General features: G+C 33.9%; 1 protein-coding gene across 3 annotated transcripts in view; it reads left to right on the forward strand.

Moving 5' to 3' along the window:
- The window catches only part of LOC145283845 (phosphoacetylglucosamine mutase-like), a 198,143-nt gene that overhangs the window by 112,381 nt on the left and 64,604 nt on the right, over nt 1-21,158 (forward strand). For all 3 annotated transcript variants that reach the window (XM_080132953.1, XM_080132954.1, XM_080132955.1), the window contains exons 9-10: nt 744-824; nt 2,772-2,815. In XM_080132953.1, coding sequence (XP_079989079.1) covers nt 744-824; nt 2,772-2,815 — 125 coding nt within the window. The remainder of the gene's footprint in view (nt 1-743; nt 825-2,771; nt 2,816-21,158) is intronic.

Below are 21,158 nucleotides of genomic sequence, written 5' to 3' on the forward strand. Positions count from 1 at the left end.
GCGATACCAAAATGTCGAATATTTAACATTTCAAAGTTGGGAAAACTAAATAGACAGGCGACCCCCCGTTGTTAAGTCGGAGATATTATCATTTAGACAGCATATAAAAAGTTTTTAAAATGAGCGATGGCCTCCAGAAGCCGCCGGAAAAAAGCCTTTTGCAGTCATACACAAAAAGTGAACATACATACATACACCCATTTTTTTTTTTAATCAAAATAAAAAAAAGCGTTCCCGCACTAAATAAAATACCTCGCAGTCAAAGTTGACCTCATTAAAACATGCACCTGCCAGTTCTAAATAATTAAATTCAAATATGTTTTCATTAGTATTTCACGGTGGCCCACTGGTTAACGTCGCACGTTTTTCTCCACACTTTAATTTCCAACTTTGCCTCAAGGGTTCGGGTTCGACCCTCATACTTACCCCCCCCCCCCCGGGATTCACACACACCACCGAATACCCAGGCAACGCCGGGTACCCCCTGCTAGTATATATATATATATATATATATATATATATATATATATATATATATAAAGTAAACAATTTTTTTTCTTCACAAATTTTGTAGGTCAGAATTTTTTTCTTTTTACATCTAATTAAAATTTAAAAAAATATTTTCTCCAAGTCTAAAAAAAAAACTTTTTTTTTTTAGGAAGATTTTTTAACAAAAAAAACCTTGTGCCTTTTTGATTTTTTTTTTTTGATAATTGGTTTTTGAATATATTTTTCCTTCTTAGGTATGCCGTTGAAAGTTGGTGATCGTTACGTCTCATTTGATGGAGATGGAGATAGAATCGTATACTTTTTTATTGATAAAAGTAAGTTTTACATTTCTGATTATTTTAGACAAGGTTTGAAAATATGTATTATTTGGATTATTCAAACTATTTTTCTCAGATACTATTATTGACAATTATATAGAAAGAGAGTGATAAAAAAAATTGTTCATAGTGATTTTATGGTCATGTAAACATACTGCCACGTATGCATGTAAATGTACTAACATATATAGACGTCCACATACACACTCTAACATAAGCTATGTCAGGATTCAGGATCAGGCTGAAACATTCAAACTAAAAGAATTCTTTGATTGTGCAATAGAAATTTCTTATGATGATAAATCAGATGAGGAACAGTCTTACACAAATTCATGCAAATAACTAAATTGTCTGCTGTCGAACTCAACTAATCAAAACCAAAAACATATCTATCTTTGGAATGATAGTGAAAATAGTATTATTAGGAATAGATAGATAACACATGGAACATTCCAGACCCAACATATGAGAAAAAAAGAATTCTTTAGTCTCATTACATATTTATTTGGTTGTTATTTTATTTATTTGCTTTTTACTTCAGCTGATGTACGCTCCGATCTTTTTCAAATATATTTTCAACTTGGGGAATCTTTTGATTAGAATCGGGACCCAATGCATAGCTTCAAATATGGAGATGGATTGGGCTTAATTATAATTAATTAGCACTTCTTCATGGTCATGACTGATGAAGTGGGAACAATTTGCTCCTCTGGACTAAACAAGGGGTTTGATCATATGTTTGGTAATAGATTAGGTTAGCGAGTTTGACAAAAAGATTTCCATGATTTAAATTCTATTCTGTGAAAAAAAGTCAATTTGTTGCAAAACAAAATCACAACAGGTTGAGTAAATATCATAACTAATTTAATACCTAAAGCCGATAATCTGGAGAAAGATAAAATCCAAAACGTTATTGTTCTTGTTGTGTTCAGCAAATGGGATGTCGGGATTATTTAATATTCGAATAAGTAAACCAGCTCATTGTATTTTTTAAACACAATTTATTCACAGCAGAAACATTAAATTATTCACAGACGATATTGTTTGCTCTGTTGCTTTTGTCTCTTTCTGGAACTCTCTCCAGTCTTTTCAAAGATCTATAAGGAGCGATAACTCTTATTTTCTTTATTTAGTTACCCCCCCCTTTTTTTTTTCACTATAACCGTTTTATAAACACAGGTTTACATTTTGGATTATTTGAACTATTATTTCTTGCTATTTTTCTTCACAGCATTTCACCAAATGTAACTCTCAACCTTTTCAAGTGTTTTTTTTTTTTTTTTTTTTTTTTTTTTTTTTTTAAACATGGGTCACATTGACCATTTCGTACAATGTGAATACATAAGTGTAACATAGTGTGTGTGAGTGCGTGGAAGGTAGCAGCAGCAGCAGCAAAGGATGGCCAGCATGCAAAGAGATTAGCAGCAGCGACAGAAAAACACGCGTATGCAAATTAGGAAGTGTACTCTAGAAGTGGAAGGAAAGAAAAAAGAGAAAAAATGCAAAACATGCTTGAGAGAGAAACGAAGTGTCGGTGTCAAAGAAAATGGACGTGTAAAGCGCAACGAGAGAAAGTTTGCATAAAATAAAATGGACATGTGAGAAATAACTGGCTAATGCCAGCGTGAGGTCAAACAGAAAGAAAGTCAACGTTGAAGAAAATGGACGCGTAAGGATGAAAATGGGTTAGCTATGTCCAGTGAGTAAAAAATGTATGCCGGGCAAGATGGACAATGGCAAGAGACTTTTAAGATGTGCTGAAAGTTACAGTATTACTGTAAGTTTTGGTACCTCTTAAAACTTGTCTTAAGAAAAAGAAAAAAAATACAGACTCGGATTTTATTTATTTCCTATTTTATTTGTTTTTCCATTTGCGACGTAATGGCTACATTACAAATCTAAGAAAACAGAAAAATAAAATATAATTTTCTTTTCTGTCTTCAGATTCAACATTCCATTTACTTGACGGGGACAAAATTGCATGCTTGGTAAGTTTCAAACGTTAAAGTTTTAGGAATAATTTATGATAGGACAGAGTAAGTCGTCATGTAATCCGGAATTATGGACTTAATCCAGTTCTTCAATAAAATTACTTTCAATAATATGAATTCATCCCTTCTCCAATCAGCTTGGAGTGAAATAGTAGAAAAACATTTGACAGCTGTAATATGTGAAGATATTTTAAAGTTCGGTATAGTTGACCACTTATTATAGACAGAAGAATGGTGGAGAGTAAGATGACTCAAAGAAGCAACAGAGATGCTGGGTGACAATCAGTTACTAAGTAGACCTAGTATAGAATTTAATACAATATGAGAAGCATCTATCTTCTATATATATATAAAAGCGAAAATGTATGTATGTTTGTATGTCTGCTAAAAACTTTTTACCGACGGGACAAAAATTCACAAACTTGGTCTCATATGAAAGCCCCACCCTCCGGACGACAAATATCGAAAAATTGGCCCAAAAGGACCATCAGAAGTGCGTCAACTGATCGATTTTCTGCAGGGGGGGGGGGCCCAAAAAAGTGACATTTTAATGTTAAACATTACATATTTTTAAATCGATTTATAACTGCCCCCCAAAATACGGGCGCCAACTCTTCTACATAAAGTGTACATGGGGCCGTTTATTTTGGGTCAACTTGTATTTAAAACCCGCTGAGTCATGTCACGTGATCTTGACGTCAGCAAGCTGTAATGGCAGTCTGAATTTAAAAACATTGTTGTTATCGGTAAAAATTTTTTTAACCCTCACACAAGCTAAACTATGAACTTCTACGCTATGACAACATTACCAAAGTTATTAGCACGTTAAAAATAGTTAGATACGATAGTTAAACGAAAAATAACAAGCCAAAAATGTGAAGTAAAAAGAAAATACGCTTACAAAAAATATTAACAATCTAAGTTTTTACAAAAAGAAAACAGCCAGACACCATTTTCTTTTTTAGTAATACTCTTTAGAGTAAGGAAGACGAAGTGAGAGAGAGTGAGACACACACAAACGCAAAGAGAGAGAGAGATAGAGAGAGATGTCTAGACAGGAAACGAAATGCGTAATTTAATAAATGCTACACGCTGAATCATAAAAAATGAAGTAAAATAAAAAATAATATGCTTAAAAAATTATTAACGATCGATGTTTTTAGCATTACTTCATATTCTTTTTTTTATCACTCTTTAGAGTAAGGAAGGCGAAGAGAGACAGAGAGAGAGGCACACACACACACACAACAACAACAACAGAGAGAGATAGAGAGAAAGAGAGAGAGATGTCTAGACAGGAACTGTGTTTTAAAATGTAAACTAATAAGAGTGATTGTATTTGTTTTTCGAGTAACGTTTGTTTCTACGAAAGATGAGACCGCTGGAATTCTAAGAACATATACAACACTTTGATCTTAGCCAAAAGACCATGTAAACAGGTAATAAATGTTTTAGTTTCAAGAATTTATTTTTGTAAGATGAAAAGAGACAGAGAAAGAATTCTAAGACAGATACTACACTTTCATCTTAGTCAAAAGACCAAGTAAACAGGTAATAAGTATGTTTTATTTTGAATAATTTAGTTATTTTTATTTTTATTATATACGCGTTATACATAGTTTTTACCAATTATAATCAAGTCATCGATTTCTATTTTTTTTTTTTTTTTTTTTTTTACAACTATATTCGAAAAGGTTTTTTTTTAAACACAGTTTCAATTAACATTAAAAAATTCCTCACTCCTAAGAATAAATTCAATTTTTTCATTGTTTATACATTCCCGTTGGTGGTAAGAGAAATTATTTAACATGTTGGACAATAGCAAATGATACATAAACATACAAAATTCCACTCTCATAAGAATAACAAAACGTAATTCAATTTTCTCATTGTTTATACGGTACCGAGCAACGCCGGGTAGCCCCGCTAGTATATATATATAAAAGTGAAAGTGTGTGTATGTATGTTCGCTTTTTGTGTATGTCTGAGAAAGGCTTTTTTCAGAGAAGCGATCGGTCGACTCACTTCTTCTTAAAACTTTTTATATCACGTCTAAATGATGATATCTACGAGTTAACAACCGGGGTCGCCTGTCTATTTAATTTGCTCGATTTTGAAAAGATAAATATTCAACATTTTTCGATCGCCGCATGTGCATTAAGCTTTTTCGTATAATAAAAGCGAAACTAATTCTGACGGCATTTTTCCGGAAACGTCCGAAAGCAATCAGCTTTGATCAATGTGGAGTTTCTCCTTATATCAGACAATTGCTATTCAATTTGGACAATCCCCTTTTTATGGGGAGCTGGTTTTCCCCACAACATCTTGGGAAAACAAAAAAGAATAAAAAATCCTGCCCCGCACTAAATAAAATACTGCCCCGCAGTCAAAGTTGACCTCATTATTACGTGTACCTGCCAAGTTTTAATACTTAAATAAATTCAAACATGTTTCCGTTACAATTTCGTGGTGGCCCAGTGGTTAATGTTGCACGTTTTTTTTCACACTTTAATTTCCAACTTCGACTCAAGAGTTTGGGTTCGATCCTTCATACTTACCTACCAAAACTTTTTTTTTTTTTTTTTTAAACCCCTCCTCCCGACACAAACACCCGGGTGTTTTGATTTACCCAAATCCACACACACCTCTAAACACCCTACACGTTTGCATGTCGTGGGGTGACTTTGACCACCCTCCCAATCTCTCTAATAGTGTGTTTTATCATATTAACTTATTTTTATAGTGTTTATCCTCCTTACTGCTTAATATAACCAAATCTTAACATACAAATGAAAAATATTCTTTGGACTCACAGAAGTTTGAAGATATAAATTTCAGCAGAGAAAATTGTGCAGTCAAGTGACCATTTTGAATTAAAGCTAACTCCTAGTCAAATATTTGGTGCTGCACAACAATGTGTCTGTAAAATTAGAAATCGTATATATTATTTATGCATTATTGTCTTTTTCTTTTTCTTAATTGTTCAAAGTCACCCCGGGTGGCTAGTCACCCCAAATTACGGTACTCTAAATTATTTCGGCACTATTCTTATATGTAAATATAAATAAGCATATATTAATCTTCGGGAAAAATATTTATCTTTGTGTCTATTCTTTTCTGTCACATCTGTGATTTATACTGATAAGTTATAAAATTGTACATCTAAAAAGATAATATTATGGCTCCCAAAATTCATACTGGAATTGTCTGCAAGGACTCTGGACGTATTTGGTAAAATTCAGTTGTAAGTGACACTCTTTTGGAGGTTAAAAGTTCAACCTTCAGTGCAAGCGATACTTGGAATACGATTGTGGATTACTATCTTCTATCATGACTAACAGAATGAAAGCATGCTTTCTTTGCTAACTCTTTGGTAGCGTTTAGAGTGGCTGCTCTATCGTCAGTTGTATGATATCGGGATGTTTGTAGTACCATGTTGCACATGGAAAGGGACCCTGCACTCATCTCTGGTGGCCATTCCTTGCCACATTCCTGTGGATGAGTTTTTTGATAGTCTACTTGTGTTGCATGATGGTAGCTATGCACTTTGCCTGACACCTCTCACCCTAAACTGAAACTACAAAATAAAATGAAATGACAGCTCAATCCAAAATAACGATTAAACCAGACACTTACTCGAACAATGATTTGCCTCCTCTCTTGAGGCTTGCATTTACAAATATCTGTGGACTTAGAACAAACTTAGATAATGTAGAACCATTTCTCCTAGCAAACTCCCTGAATATTTTAGCACTAAGTAAAACTAACTTGCTCTCCTACATCCCCTTTAACATCTTTAACATGTCTGATTATCTTCCACTTTGTCGTGAGGACTCTGACACACATACATGGACTCAGTCTATATTCGTAACACCCTCCCTATGATTAGGGAATCTAAACTAGAATCATATGACCAGGCCTTCATGTGCTTTAAACTAACTTTACAACATAGCGTTAGTTACCTATATATTCTTCCCCTCAACCCAGGACTGTACTCTAATCAATCATGTCTCTGACAGCAAAGATGTAGCACTCTCCCTTGACATTAGCGCCTAAATACATGTATTTGGTGATTTTTAACGCCCACCACAAAAATTGACTTGGCTTCTCTGACTACATAGACACAGCTGGTAGCATCATCCACAACTTTTCTATATCCCATTTCTTGACACAGACAGTAACACCCCTTCTCAAGTACATGATATCCTCAAAAACTTAGACACCTCAAAAGCATGTGGATCTGATCTCATCACAGTTGCACTATTTATTAAAAAAAAAAAATGCTCTGCTAAGGTTGCTCTAGTTCTCTCCAAACTCTTTACTTTCCTGACCGTGGGAAAAATGTTTCTGTGGTACCAGTTTACAAGAATTCTTGTTCATTAAATTATTGCCCCATTGGTCTTCTCCCTCTTTCTGCCAAAATATTTGAGTCCATAATTAATCCAGCTCTAGTTCACCACCTTACAGTTGCTAAACTTCTGTTCGACCATCAATATGGACTTAGGCAAGCCTGTTATACTGCAGATATTCTAATTGTAATCTCTGAATGCATATATACTATGTACTAGATAAGGAAGGGGAGAGGAGGGCAGTAGCCCTACATATATCTAAGGCTTTTGACATGATAGTCTTATGAAAATCAGATCCTATGGTATTACTGGACGAATACTTAACATAATTAAATCCTTCTTAAATAAGTTGTCCTCAATTGATGTACATCTAAGCAATGTGATATAAATGCGGGTGTTCCTCAGGGTCAATCCTTGGACCTTTATTATTCCTGATATTCATAAATGACTTCCTTGATAAAATAGTCTCTGAGATGGGTATATTTGCTGACAACACCATGCTTTATAACAGGCACGAGGGGAAAACGAATGAACACATATCCAAGGCAATGGCGGAAACCCTAGAGGAAGACCTCCAGTCTGTAGTGGAATGAGGTCAAAAATGGATGGTAACGTTCAATGCTGCCAAGACTAAGCTTATTTCCTTTAATAATTACAAGAAACCTTCTCAACCACCAATAGCTGTGGCTAAACATACATTATCTGAAAGTATTTCATTCAAACTCCTTGGCTTAACATTCACAGGGAACATGAGTTGGAACAGATACATTGAGAACATTGCCAGAGCTGCTACAAAGAAGGTGGTTTCTCTACCATGCTGGAAAGTTACTTACGCCTGAAACTGTACGGTAACTTTACAAGGCCACCATTTACCCATGTATGGAGTATTGTTGTCACATTTGGGCTGGTGCATCTGCTACTAGTCTCTCACTTCTGGACAGGGTTCAAAAGAGAGTTATTAACCTGATAGGTACTGAACTGTCATCTAAGCTTCAACCTCTGTCCCATCAATGAAATGTTGCATCCCTCTCTCTGTTTTACAAGTATTTTAATGGTGGATGCTTCGACGAACTACAAGCCCTTGTACCCCCTTGACGTAAATACCCCTGACAAATATGACCAGCAGCAAAATCCCACCCCTACACAGTAGAGATCCCTAAATGTAAGAAAGCCTTCTACTCTAATAGTTTTTTCCCCAGAACTGCTATACTCTGGAATTCTCTTCCGGGTTCCTGCTTCCCTGACTTACAGAAGTTTATATGTAATGTGAACGGACATCTTCTCAACTTCCTACATAGTATTCCTGCAACTTATATCCCTGATAGTAACCCCCCACCCTACATCAAAGTGGCACTGTGCCTTGTTTGGGGTGGAAATGTAAAATATATATATATATACACGTATATACGGAATTTCAAATGAAAGCTTATATATATATATATATATTTGTTTAATTCGATATTTTTTTTTTTTTTTTTTTCACTTGGGTTTGATTTTATTTCTTATTTGCTTTACCTGTTTTTTCTCTTTCCTATCTCATTTTTTTTTTTCGATTATCTCTTTTGCTATATTTCAAACGAACAATTTTAGAGGGGGAGCAGATTGAGAAATTGGAGGAAAAGCATACTCCCTCCAAAGCTGAGAAATTCATATTTTCTTACCATTGGCCACTCACATCCCTTGGACTTCAGTTGGAAATATATCCCAATTATTTTGTTGCATTTAACTCTGTTCCAATCATGCCAAAATAAAGGCTTTTCATATAACTCCATATTCCTTCTGTAATTTCTACTTCCATTGTGAGCTTTCATCAATTTACAAACTTGGTATTAGTGAAACCTTATTCACTTCTGGGGAAATGTATCTCTTAGAATATTTTTTTCCAACCAATTATACTGTTAAGGTTGTAAGTTATCTCCCTTACATGTTTTAACGGCGTCTAATCAAGCTTACTTCCCTACTCATCTTTCCACCATTTTGGTTATTGATGTATTTCCTATGCTCGGAGCCACACGTGTAAAATAAACCTCTTGCTTCAATCCATTCCCGTCATTTTATTTCTTTCGATACTACAGCGTATCAGGTTAATAGGGCTTTTTGCAGCGATTCAGAAGTATAGGCGACTTTGTGCGGCCATACCGGTGCTACGTGAAAACATCGATTTGAAGTAAAAATCGCCCAGTTACCAAACCGGACTTCCTATTTTATTGTAGAACTAGCAGGCCTACCCAGCACTGCTCAGGACTATATAAACAATGAGAACATTGAAGTTGATTTTGAACATATTTGTTATTCTTAGGTAGAGGAATTATTATTAATGTCTATGTATCATTTGCTATTCCGAGCAAAACCATATTTTACCTACCCTAGGACGGGTATTACACATGTATGAAATAATTGTACCTTCCATAGGATAGGTAATTTACAGTACGTATATGAAATAATTTTACCTTTGCGAGAACGGTTAATGTACAACACATATTTAAAATAATTTAGCTTACCCTCGGACAGGTAATTTAAATACATATATGAAACAATTTAACTTACCCTCGACAGGTATTGTACAACATATGATATATACTTCTCTTCCCATCAAGGCTACCATAATTTTAAAACTGAAATCATTTTTAGAAGATTAGAATTTCCAAATTAAAACATAAATACATTGTCTTGGTTAATGATAAGGCAACCCTTGCTTCACCATAAATTTCAACATTACTGGGTTTCTTTCCTTCTTCACTATCGGCACTATAATTGTAAGAAAAATGATGTCGTTTTTGGAAGATGTCTCAGCAGGATTTTCAGATTAATGCATAAATACGTTGACACAGTTAAGTGATTAGGCAACCCTTGCTTCATTATCAAATTCCACATTACTGTGTTTCAGTTTCTTTCGTCACTACTGACAACAAATTTTTTGGAAAAAAGGATCTCATTGAAAATTCAGAAAAATATGAATGACCCCCCAACAGAAACTTGCCCACTTCACCTTCACATAAGACATTTCTAGTGGCTTAATGCCTTGTCTGGAGCGATTTCTATAAAAAATTTCTAGTGGGTTTATGCTTTGTCTGGAGTGATTTCCATGATTTCAAGGTGCTTCATGCATTGTATGGAGGTATGTCTTCATCTATCAAATTCAATCTTGGCGACGCCAGGCCTTCTGCCAGTATATATTTCAACCTGTCTCATTCAGTCTCAGGCGACGCCGGGTCTTCCGCAAGTGTATAGTTCCACAAATCTCATTCAATCCTGACTGATGCCAGGGCCTTTTGCTAGTATATATTTCCACCTGTGTCATTAAATTCCGAGCGATGCCTTGTTTTCTGCTAGTATATATTTCGACCACCCCACTGTTAAAAATATACATGACAAAGTAATGCTTCAACTGTAAAATATTTCAGCCATTTTGGGACTGACCTCATATTCCAATCCCATCTGTTAAAAATATATATGACATAAAGTAATGTTTAAATTGTAAACTGTTTCAACCATTTCTGGGACTGACTCCATATCCCAGACACCACTTGTAAATTATGTAAAAACTGACTTCATATATCACATTCAATTGGCTCAGTTTGGTATTCTGAAGTAGTCACCCCCCAGTAGTTCGGTAGCGAATATAGACACCATCAGAGCAGCCCCCAAATGCCATCCGAAAGACCATGGTGAAATACAACGCAAAGAGTGTGGATGCTGGAATGTCTCCCTGCTTAACACCATTTTCTACTGAGATAAGATCAGCCAGCTTTCCCCCCCCCCGATGATATGATCACAGCCTTCATATCATCATGGAAGAGCTTTAAGATGGTTATAAACTTGTCAGGAACACGATTCGTGACTTGCTCTATGCAGATGATAATGAACAAGTTCAATATTGCAAGTTTGGTATTCTGAAGTAGTATTGCAAGTTCAATATTGCTTAACTTTGATCTACATAAAGCATTTGATATTCCCAAGTAGTAACCCATCTGATAATGACCAGGCTGAACGTTGCTTAACTTTGATCTACATAATGCATTTGGTATTCTGAAGTAGTCACCCATCTGATAATGACCAAGTTCAATGTTGCTTAACTTTAGTGATCTGCATAAAGCATTTGGTAATCCCAAGTAGTCACCCATCTGATAATAATCAATCTCAGTGTTGCTTAACTTTGGTCATCTGCATAAAGTATTTAGTATTCCGAAGTAGTCACCCATCTGATAATGACCAGACTGAACGTTGCTTAACTTTGCTGATCTACATAATGCATTTGGTATTCTGAAGTAGTCACCCATCTGATAATGACAAAGCTCAATGTTTCTTAACTTGAGGAGGAGATAATGCCTAGTAGAAAACTACTTAGTTACTTGATCTTTTGGCTAAGATCAAAGTGTAGTATCTGTCTGATGCTGCGCTTCACTTTTGTTCTGAGTTAGTGGAGAAGTTCTTTATGACTGAGAAAATTTTTTGGGGAGCTGGATTTCCTCCATATTAAAAAAAACGAATTTGTTTACCACTCTGCATCTGTGTGGAGGAAAGTAAAGAAAAAAAAAAAAACAAAGTACAGAATAGTTAAAACATACCCTCCCCTCCCCATATTAAGAATGGCTTTCTAAATAACGTTATTTCAGCACGGTCTGTAATTCGTATGTCAGTTTTTTTATTTATTGTATTGTCGGGTGAAATTACAGAATAGTTCAAAACATACCCTCCCTTCGCCATATTAAGAATGGCTTTCTAAATAACGTTATTTCAGCACAGTCTGTATTCTGTATGTCAGTTTCTTAATAAATGTTTAGATGAAAGTACAAAATAGTTTAAAAAAACATTTCCTTCCCATATTAAAATTGGCTTTCTAAATAACGCTAATATTTCAGCACAGTCCTTATTCTGTATGTCAGTTTTTTTGCTTATAAAATTGTTAAGTGAAAGTACAGAATAGTTTACAAAAATACCTTTCTTTCTCCATATTAAGAATGGCTTTCTAAATAACAGCATGATCCATATCCTGTGTACCATTTTTCAATTTTTAAATTGTTAGGTAAAAGTACAGAATAGTTAAAAACATACGCTCCTTATATTAATAATGGCTTTCTCAACAACATTGCTATTATTTCAGCACCAGCGACTAAACTGGTTCCCCAACAGACTTGTTTGGTGAGGAGGGTGGCTAGTCTCCCTGAAGGATTAAAAACAAGACCTTCCAAAGGGCGAATGAACCCTTTTTCGGGTTCAATGGCCAACTAGCACCATGTGTGTTTGTGTGTTGGGGTGGAAAGGGCTCCCATAAGCCATGGTGAAGGCAACCTTTCTAGTAGAAGCAAATCTCTGATTTAAAAAACCATAAAGCGGGAGACCAGAACCCACATTAAGCTGGTCTGCAGTTTAACTTGTTGCTGGCTATCTTGCTCTTGCTCTTGCTTGTTGCTGGATCTCAACATTTTGAACAAAGAGAGAGACTTAGCTGTCGTACAAAGCTAAGACTCTGTAACATCACCTGTGTATAGATACTCCCTCAGGCATTTGTCTATAAAAATGGTCCTGTGGCGATGGAAAAGTTGTGACGCATGGAGGCTTGAAATTCTGGAAGCATGTAATAATTGATCTCAATGACCGTCTTCAGTATCATGCCTGCTTGAGCGTGTGAATTCACCAGTAGAACTAAGAAAAAAAAAAGAAGTAATTTTTGGGCTCATGGACATTAAGTGTCTGAGGGAGTGGCACTCGTCTGACAAGACGTTGCAATCATCATGTATGCATGTATGTATGTATGCATGTATGTACGTATGTATGTGTGTATGTACCTTTGTACTTGCATTGAAGCGCCTAATGTTGAACGACCCCCCAGTAGTTCGGTAGCGAATATAGACACCATCAGAGCAGCCCCCAAATGCCATCCGAAAGACCATGGTGAAATACAACGCAAAGAGTGTGGATGCTGGAATGTCTCCCTGCTTAACACCATTTTCTACTGAGATAAGATCAGCCAGCTTTCCCCCCCCCGATGATATGATCACAGCCTTCATATCCTCATGGAAGAGCTTTAAGATGGTTATAAACTTGTCAGGAACACGATTCGTGACTTGCTCTATGCAGATGACGCTGATCTGGTGGCTCATACAGTGACTGATATGCAGCATCTTGTGGACGCTTTTGCAGTTGCCTGCAGCACATTGGGCCTGACCATCAATCTGAAAAAAAAACTGTCTTAATGTATCAGCCTGCTCTGGGCATGCCATACTATAAGCCATCAGTTTATATCTGTGGGTCAAGGATAGCGGTTGTCTCTAAGTTTGTATACTTGGGTAGCACACTGAGTATGTCTGGTACCCTGGATGATGAGGCATCGTTACGGATCAGCAGGGCAAGTGATGCCTTCAGAAAGTTGGACGGGCGTCTGTGGAGACGTCATGGGATCTTGCTGCCAACTAAGATTAAGATTTATGCCGCATGCGTTCTCTCTACTCTTCTCTATGGTTTTGAAACTTGGACAACATACAGGGAGTATTTGAGACGTCTCGAGCGGTTTCACCAGATGTGCCTACGGCGAATCTTAGGTGTGGGTTGGCAGATGTATGTCAGTGATGTGGAGGTGCTTGATCGAACCCAATGCCTTAGCATTGAGGCTCGCGTTATTAAGCATAGACTGAGATGGAGTGGACATGTGGTGAGGATGTTAGACAGTCGACTTCCCAAACAACTCCTTTATGGTGAGCTAGCCGAGGGAAGACGTCTGGCTCAAAAGCCTAAATTGAGATTTAAGGATTGTTTAAGATCCACCTTAAAAAAATGTGGAATTGATGAAAGAACCTGGGAGAGTCTTGCTTTGGATCGCAACAAAAACGGTCCCCTCGTGACGATGCCCAGTTCTACGCATGCATCAGGTGACGTTATAACCTGATTTACTTTAAATAGTTGAAGAACTGACTAAATTTCATGTACGTCGCGTTAGCTCAGTTGGTTAGCTAAACATTTTGGGTTTGAATCGTGGTGTGAGATGTCTTTTTTTTTTTTTTTTTTTTTTTTTTTCAATTTTTTACATTTAAATATTGAACCAGTGCTATTTAAGCCATTTTTCACGTAATGTTCATTTTTCTGTTTTCTTTTTTTTTTTTTTTTTTTTTTTTTTTTTTTTTTACTTCGCTTATCCATCCCCGACCACACACCCAAAAACACCCGGATACCCACCGATTTTTAAAAAATTTTAATATCTAAACAGGCTTATTGAAGCCATTTTTCGCGTGTTCGTTTTTATGTTTTCTTGTGTTTTTTCGATTTTTACATTTAACATCGTTCGTTTTCCTTACGTTAGTTTTTTTTGTTTTTTATTTTCGATGTTTTAATTACCCCCCCCGCCCCCGCTTAAGTTTTAACGTTCGTTTTTATGTTTTCTTTTTTTACTTCGCTTATAACAAACAAACCTGGTCATTGACCTCATTTGTTGAATAGCTGTTGCTGTCATCGTAGTAAAGCTCTACTACTTCCGTGCGGGCACCTGTCAATTTGGTTCTTACTTAAATAAATTCAAACATCTTTCAGTAACTCACTCTGGCTGGCCGAACGGTTCATGTTTTTTTCACATTTTATTTTCAAACTTCGCCTTAGGGCTTCGGGTTTGTATTCCATATGTTATTTTACATCCATCCATCTTAAAAATATATGTGAAATTAAGTAAATATGAGATCGTAAAAAAAAGAAGATATATAGGCTATTCAAAACTGCGAGTAAAATTTACATATTATTTCCAACATTTTTACAAAAAAAAAAAGTTGGTGTCATCAGCTAGAATTTAAATCCAAACATTTAGCGCTGCAGCCTAATTGTGTATTCTGTATTAATGCATGACCGCAAAAAATGTCTGCTCGGTGTTAATGTACATTTTGCATGTAAATGTCTGTTATATATTTACACATACATACATGTGCTGTTTTATTTATATTGCTAAACAAATTGGTATGAAAGAAAATATGTGAAACTCTTGTACACTTGTTTTTTATACATATTTTACAAAAATAAATACTTGATTAAATTTTGCATAAAATAAATAAAATGCTACTGTTTTACGGTTTATTATTGTTGCTGGAAAATAATGTATTACAAAAATATATTACTTTATTATTGATTTCTGTATATTAGAAAAAATAGAATACAATGTTTTTATTTTTTTTATTTTGGTAAGTTTTTACATATGTAATCACCTTAATGATGTTTTTCGAAGGGAGGAATTGAGCAAAGGTGTTACACAATAAAATTATCACGCGTTTGTGAACATTTTTTTTATTTATTTATTTATTTTTTTTAAATTATTTTTTAAGCAAAAATACTTTTGGTGTAAATAAAAAAAAAAAAAAAAAAAAATAAAAAATAAAATAAAAAAGGCTTAAACTAAAACTGGAAGTTCGGTCTAGTAAGTGGAATAGTTATTCATCAATCAGTGATTTTTCAACTGACACTGGTGTGGGTTGCCTAGACTTTTGAATCGCCCCTTCAACTAAATAAGCTTAATTTGGCAATTCTGAAGTTTAACTTGTTCTAAGGGAGGTAACTCTATTTTACTTAGAGATTCGTCCATTTTTTTCATACGATGATTTGGGATGTTAAAACATTCGAGGAATTGTAATAATAATAAAAAAAAATGTGACCATTTTTTTTATCATCTACTTTTTTTTAATGTAACACAATGTTTTATAACATTGATAACAAAAAATAAACCGTAACATTAGAAAAAAAGGAAAATGCAGTGATAATTGCAGAGGAATATAATAAATCTTTTTTGTAATGTTAATGCTAATATTTTTTGTCATTAATGTTATACAACTTTGTTACATTAAAGTAGTTGAAAAAAATTTGTTTTTAAGTGTTTTGGTATCTCAAATCATCGTATAAAAAAACCCAAAACGAATCACTTAGTAAAATAGTTAGCTTCTTTAGAACAATCAGTTAAACTTCCGAATTGCCTTTTTGTATCTTGTCGAACTCTGGAATATACACAAAATTTTGAACGCAACTCTTTATTTAATCCACAGAGGTAGCATGCTCTCATTCTATAAGCCATTACTGGGTAGAAGTCCTACATACTGGGTGGAACGATAAAATTGTCGCCCTGAAGAAAACACTAAGCCAGAACAGTTATGGTACACTGTCTCTCTCCTCTTGAAAATGAAACAACCTCTAATTAGCTAATGCGTTATCGTACATGAGATATAAATTACTGACTATCAATAAATAGCTAACAAATATTAACACAGAGCACAAGTAGATGGTGGTGGTAGTCGTTCTCAGCTACGAAAAATTGCAGGCATTGGTGGCAGAGGCCAAAATGAAAGCATATGGATTTCACCGTACTTCATTGCCTGGCAGTGACAGCTCATGGAATCCACTGGTTGCTGGCGATTACTTGCCTTTACAACTGCCACTGTTGATGCATCGTAGTTAGTATCCATGGCATGCACTGTTATCTGCATTAACTGGAGGATTTGTATTTGGATTCATTGAACTACTGTTCTCATTTTGAGTGTGATTTTCACAATGTTTCGGTCAATGTAACCTCTGGCCTTCTTCAGGTGTATCTTGGACAGAATTTTGAACGGAACCCTTTATTTACTTCATGGGGGTAGCATGTTCTATATTTTTCAATCAGCTACACTGAGAATTGAACCTTCAATCTTCAGGTGAATATCACTTTTACAATTGATTCTTCTAAATACTTGAACCAAGTTCTTGTGGACAATTCTAGTATGAATTTTAAGAGCCTTAAACCTATTTTTATTTCAGTTGTAAGTATCACAATTTATTACTAATATATATATATATATATATATATATTATCACGCGTTTGTGAACATTTTTTTTATTTATTTATTTATTTTTTTTTTAATTATTTTTTAAGCAAAAATACTTTTGGTGTAAATAAAAAAAAAAAAATAAAAAATAAAATAAAAAAGGCTTAAACTAAAACTGGAAGTTCGGTCTAGTAAGTGGAATAGTTATTCATCAATCAGTGATTTTTCAACTGACACTGGTGTGGGTTGCCTAGACTTTTGAATCGCCCCTTCAACTAAATAAGCTTAATTTGGCAATTCTGAAGTTTAACTTGTTCTAAGGGAGGTAACTCTATTTTACTTAGAGATTCGTCCATTTTTTTCATACGATGATTTGGGATGTTAAAACATTCGAGGAATTGTAATAATAAAAAAATACGAACAAGCAGTTAATAAAACATGTTAAAAAAACACTTTAAAATGAGTTAAAAACATATTTAATCCGAAAAGGAAACACTAGATAAGTGGATAGTCCTTAATCCGGGGAGTTTCGAAGAAATACTTTCCTTCTCATCAGAGGGTAGGAATTAGCAAAATGCGGGATCGGATTTTGGATGCAAAAGTTTTTGATGAAACGAGTAAGATCTTACTTGAAAACAAAAAAGTGAAGCAGAGGGAATATGGTGAAGAAAAAGGTGATTACACATGAATGGATAGTCTGGAAGATAAATAATCCAGTGACAGTATATATATATATATAATATATATATATATAATGTGTGTGTGTGTGTGAATTGAAAATCTTTAAAAACCAAAAAATGTTTAGGGAATCTTTATTAAATGATAAAAACTTAAAAAAATTTTTTTTTTTTTTTTTTTATATAAAATGTCCAAATTTTCGGTGTCGAAATATACCTTTATCAAGGGTAGAAGACTGTCTGTATTAAAATGTTTTGTCTTAGATTAGGGGAAAAAAAAAACAAACAAACTATAATCGTAATTAAATTGTGAACTCATAACTGATTGGCTGAATGCAATCATTTTGTATGATTTTATCTTTAATTAAAAATTCATAAACATTCTTATAAAATATAAAACAAGCAATAAAAACGTTTTTTATTCACTAAAATCATGACTAATCTGATAAATTTATGATCAATATGAATGGTCTCCCTTAGAAATCGCAAAGTTATTTCCCCTTACTTTCTAGTAAGGGGAAATAACTTTGCGAGTTATTTCCTTCTACTTCCAACATTGTCCGTTACTGATAACATTTGATACTGAAACATTTAACCTATAAATTGGTTAGAAAATTTAACAATTTCAATATTTAAACAAGAAAAGTTTTTCATTTTAATAAAATAAATCGATTAAAATATTCCCCCCCATCACCAGCTCTGACAGATTGTTTTTGACTTAAGCTGCAAGATTAAAAGCATAAATATTTGTTTTAAAAAATACATTTTTGTAAGAATCTTTCCTGATTTTTGCAGCTCTATAATATTTATGTACCATCACCATTCTAACTTTTCCAGCTTAATATTCCTCCTCTATCGATGAAAAAGTGAGGCCACATCTCTGTATTAGTGCTCATATTGTTAGCTTTTTTTTTTTCACCCCAAACAAGGCACATTGCCACTTTGATGTAGGGGGCTACTATCAGGGACATAAGCTACAGGGGTACTATGTGGGGAGTTTGGCAGCAAGATGTTAGTTCACATTACACTTTAACTTCTGCATGTCAGTACAGTTGGGGAAGCAGGTACCCGGAAGGGAATTCCAAAGTTCTGGGGAAGAAACTACTGGAGTAGAAGGCTCTCTTACATCTAGGGATCTCAACTGTGAAGGGGTGGGATTTTGCTGCTTGTCGGGTTTGTCGGGGGTATTTACGTCAAGGGGGCACAAGGCCTTGTAGTTCATCAGAGCATTCACTGTTAAGTGAGGAATGCTACATTTTGTCGATGGGACAGAGGCTGAAGCTTAGATGCCAGTTCAGGACCTATCAGGTTGGTGACTCTCTTTTGAACCTTGTCTAGGAGTGAGAGATTAGTAGCAGATGCACCAGCCCAAATATGACAGCAATACTCCATACATGGGCGAATGGTGGCCTTATAGAGGTACAGGATACTTTCGGGCGTTAGTAGCTTTCTAGCACGGTAGAGATAACCTACTTTTTAACCATTTTCAGATGTAGTAGCTGTGTCGTTATTAAATTCTTGTAACTCTTGAAATCATAATGTTGTACCTCATCAATCATAATGAATTTAAATACATGATACAATGGCAAATCTGCTTTGGCCATAAAGGTTTTCTTGTAGCTTAATTTAAAATTTTAAAATTCAATTTTATGTTTCAAAATATCTGTATTTTCTAAATCCTTTTAACCTTTATACTCTGATTATGTAGTTAAAATGAGGAAGTTGATTGAAAAGAGTTGGAGTTAAAGGCTATGACAATGCAGTCTTGTAGAGGAAACACCATTGAAGGACAAGGCCTGTTAAAGATGATGTTATGCATAGTAGGCAAAGCAAGTAAGATCTATTGAGCAGTTACTGTCGATAATAAATGACAGCTTCTTGCAAAAAAGGATGAAAAAATTTTCTTTTTTTATTAAAAAAAAATAACGAATATGATTTATGCTTAAATTTAACTTTATTCAATAATAATAATAATAATAATAATAAAAAACCAAGAATTCTACTTTAATAGTTTTTTCCCCAGAACTTCTAGACTTTGGAATTCCCTTCTGGGTTCCTGTTACCTCAACTGAAATGTAAAAGTTCAAGTGTAATGTAAACAGCCATCTTGCTGCTCAACTTCCTACATAGTATCCCTGCAATCATGTCCCAGATAGTAGCCCCCTACATTAAAGTGGCACCGTGCCTTGTTTGGAGTGAAAAGGCAACAAAAAAAAAAATTCCGAAAGAAAAGTTGTACGTTACTCCTGCGTTGAAAGAAAAACATCATGGTTTATGATTGATTATTACTTGTCTCTTAATAATATGTTGACATCTTGTGCTCTCAGGTCGAAAATGAAGTTCACACAACTAAATAAATAATTTAAGATAATTATACAATGTGAACTCAGTTTAAAAACTAAGAAAAGATAGTAAACAAACATCTATAATATTAAATCAGGATGGGTGTGAATTTGGAAAGGGATATTATCATTTACTAATACTTTTTTAAAAAAAATATTTTTAACAGATTTACTGATAAAGCATTACGTTTTTGCACAATTGGTGGCATTTATTTAATTTCTAGTATTTTCTTTAATTTTTGATGTTATAATTAATTCCTGTTTTAGTCACGTAAATTATTTAGACCTAAAGTGTGATAACACACATAAACAAAAAAATTTAATGGAAATACTCGATGAAATTTTTTTTTTATCTATTATTAGAAGAAAAGACTGAAAAAATATGTAAAAATTGTTTTACAATTAAAAAAAATTTGGTACTTGAGCATTTGTTACCATGCTGGCATGTTATTTAGAAACCCATTATTAACATGGGGGGGGGGATGTTTGGTAACTATTCTGTATTTTCATTTAATTTAAACAAAATACCTTGTAAAAAGCTGAATTTAACTTGAAAATACTATTAAAATATAATGCAGTAACATTGGTGCACAAGCATCAAAATTTTTAAATTTTACAATTCCTATTTTAGTCATGTTGATTATTTAAACCTAAAGTGTGATAATATAAAAATGAATTTAATGGATTAATAATTATATTTCAATGAAACGGATGAACAGATGAAGTTAAAATTATTATGATGGAGACTACAGCATTTTCGTTCTGAAGACCTGTCTCTTTTGAAAAATACACATAATTTAAAAATATTTGAAAATACTCAATGAAAATTTTTATCTGTTATTAAAAGAAGACTTAAAAAAAAATGTAAAAATTGTTTTACAATTTTAAAAGCGAAAAATAAAAAAAATGAAATTTTCAATTTTCTCTGATAGACATATTGTGAAAATCTTTTTTTACCCTCATAAGAAAATAAAGTTAAAAGAAAATTAATTCAACATATTGTTTGTTGCATTTTTATTATCATTATTATCATTATCATTATTATCATTATCATTATTTTTATCATTATCATTATTTTTATCATTATCATTATTTTTATCATTATCATTATTTTTATCATTATCATTATTTTTATCATTATCATTATTTTTATCATTATCATTATTTTTATCATTATCATTATTTTTATCATTATTTTTATCATT

The sequence above is a fragment of the Euprymna scolopes genome, chromosome 8, assembly GCF_053919585.1.
Source record: "Euprymna scolopes isolate OS-2025 chromosome 8, ASM5391958v1, whole genome shotgun sequence".
Taxonomy (NCBI): domain Eukaryota; kingdom Metazoa; phylum Mollusca; class Cephalopoda; order Sepiida; family Sepiolidae; genus Euprymna; species Euprymna scolopes.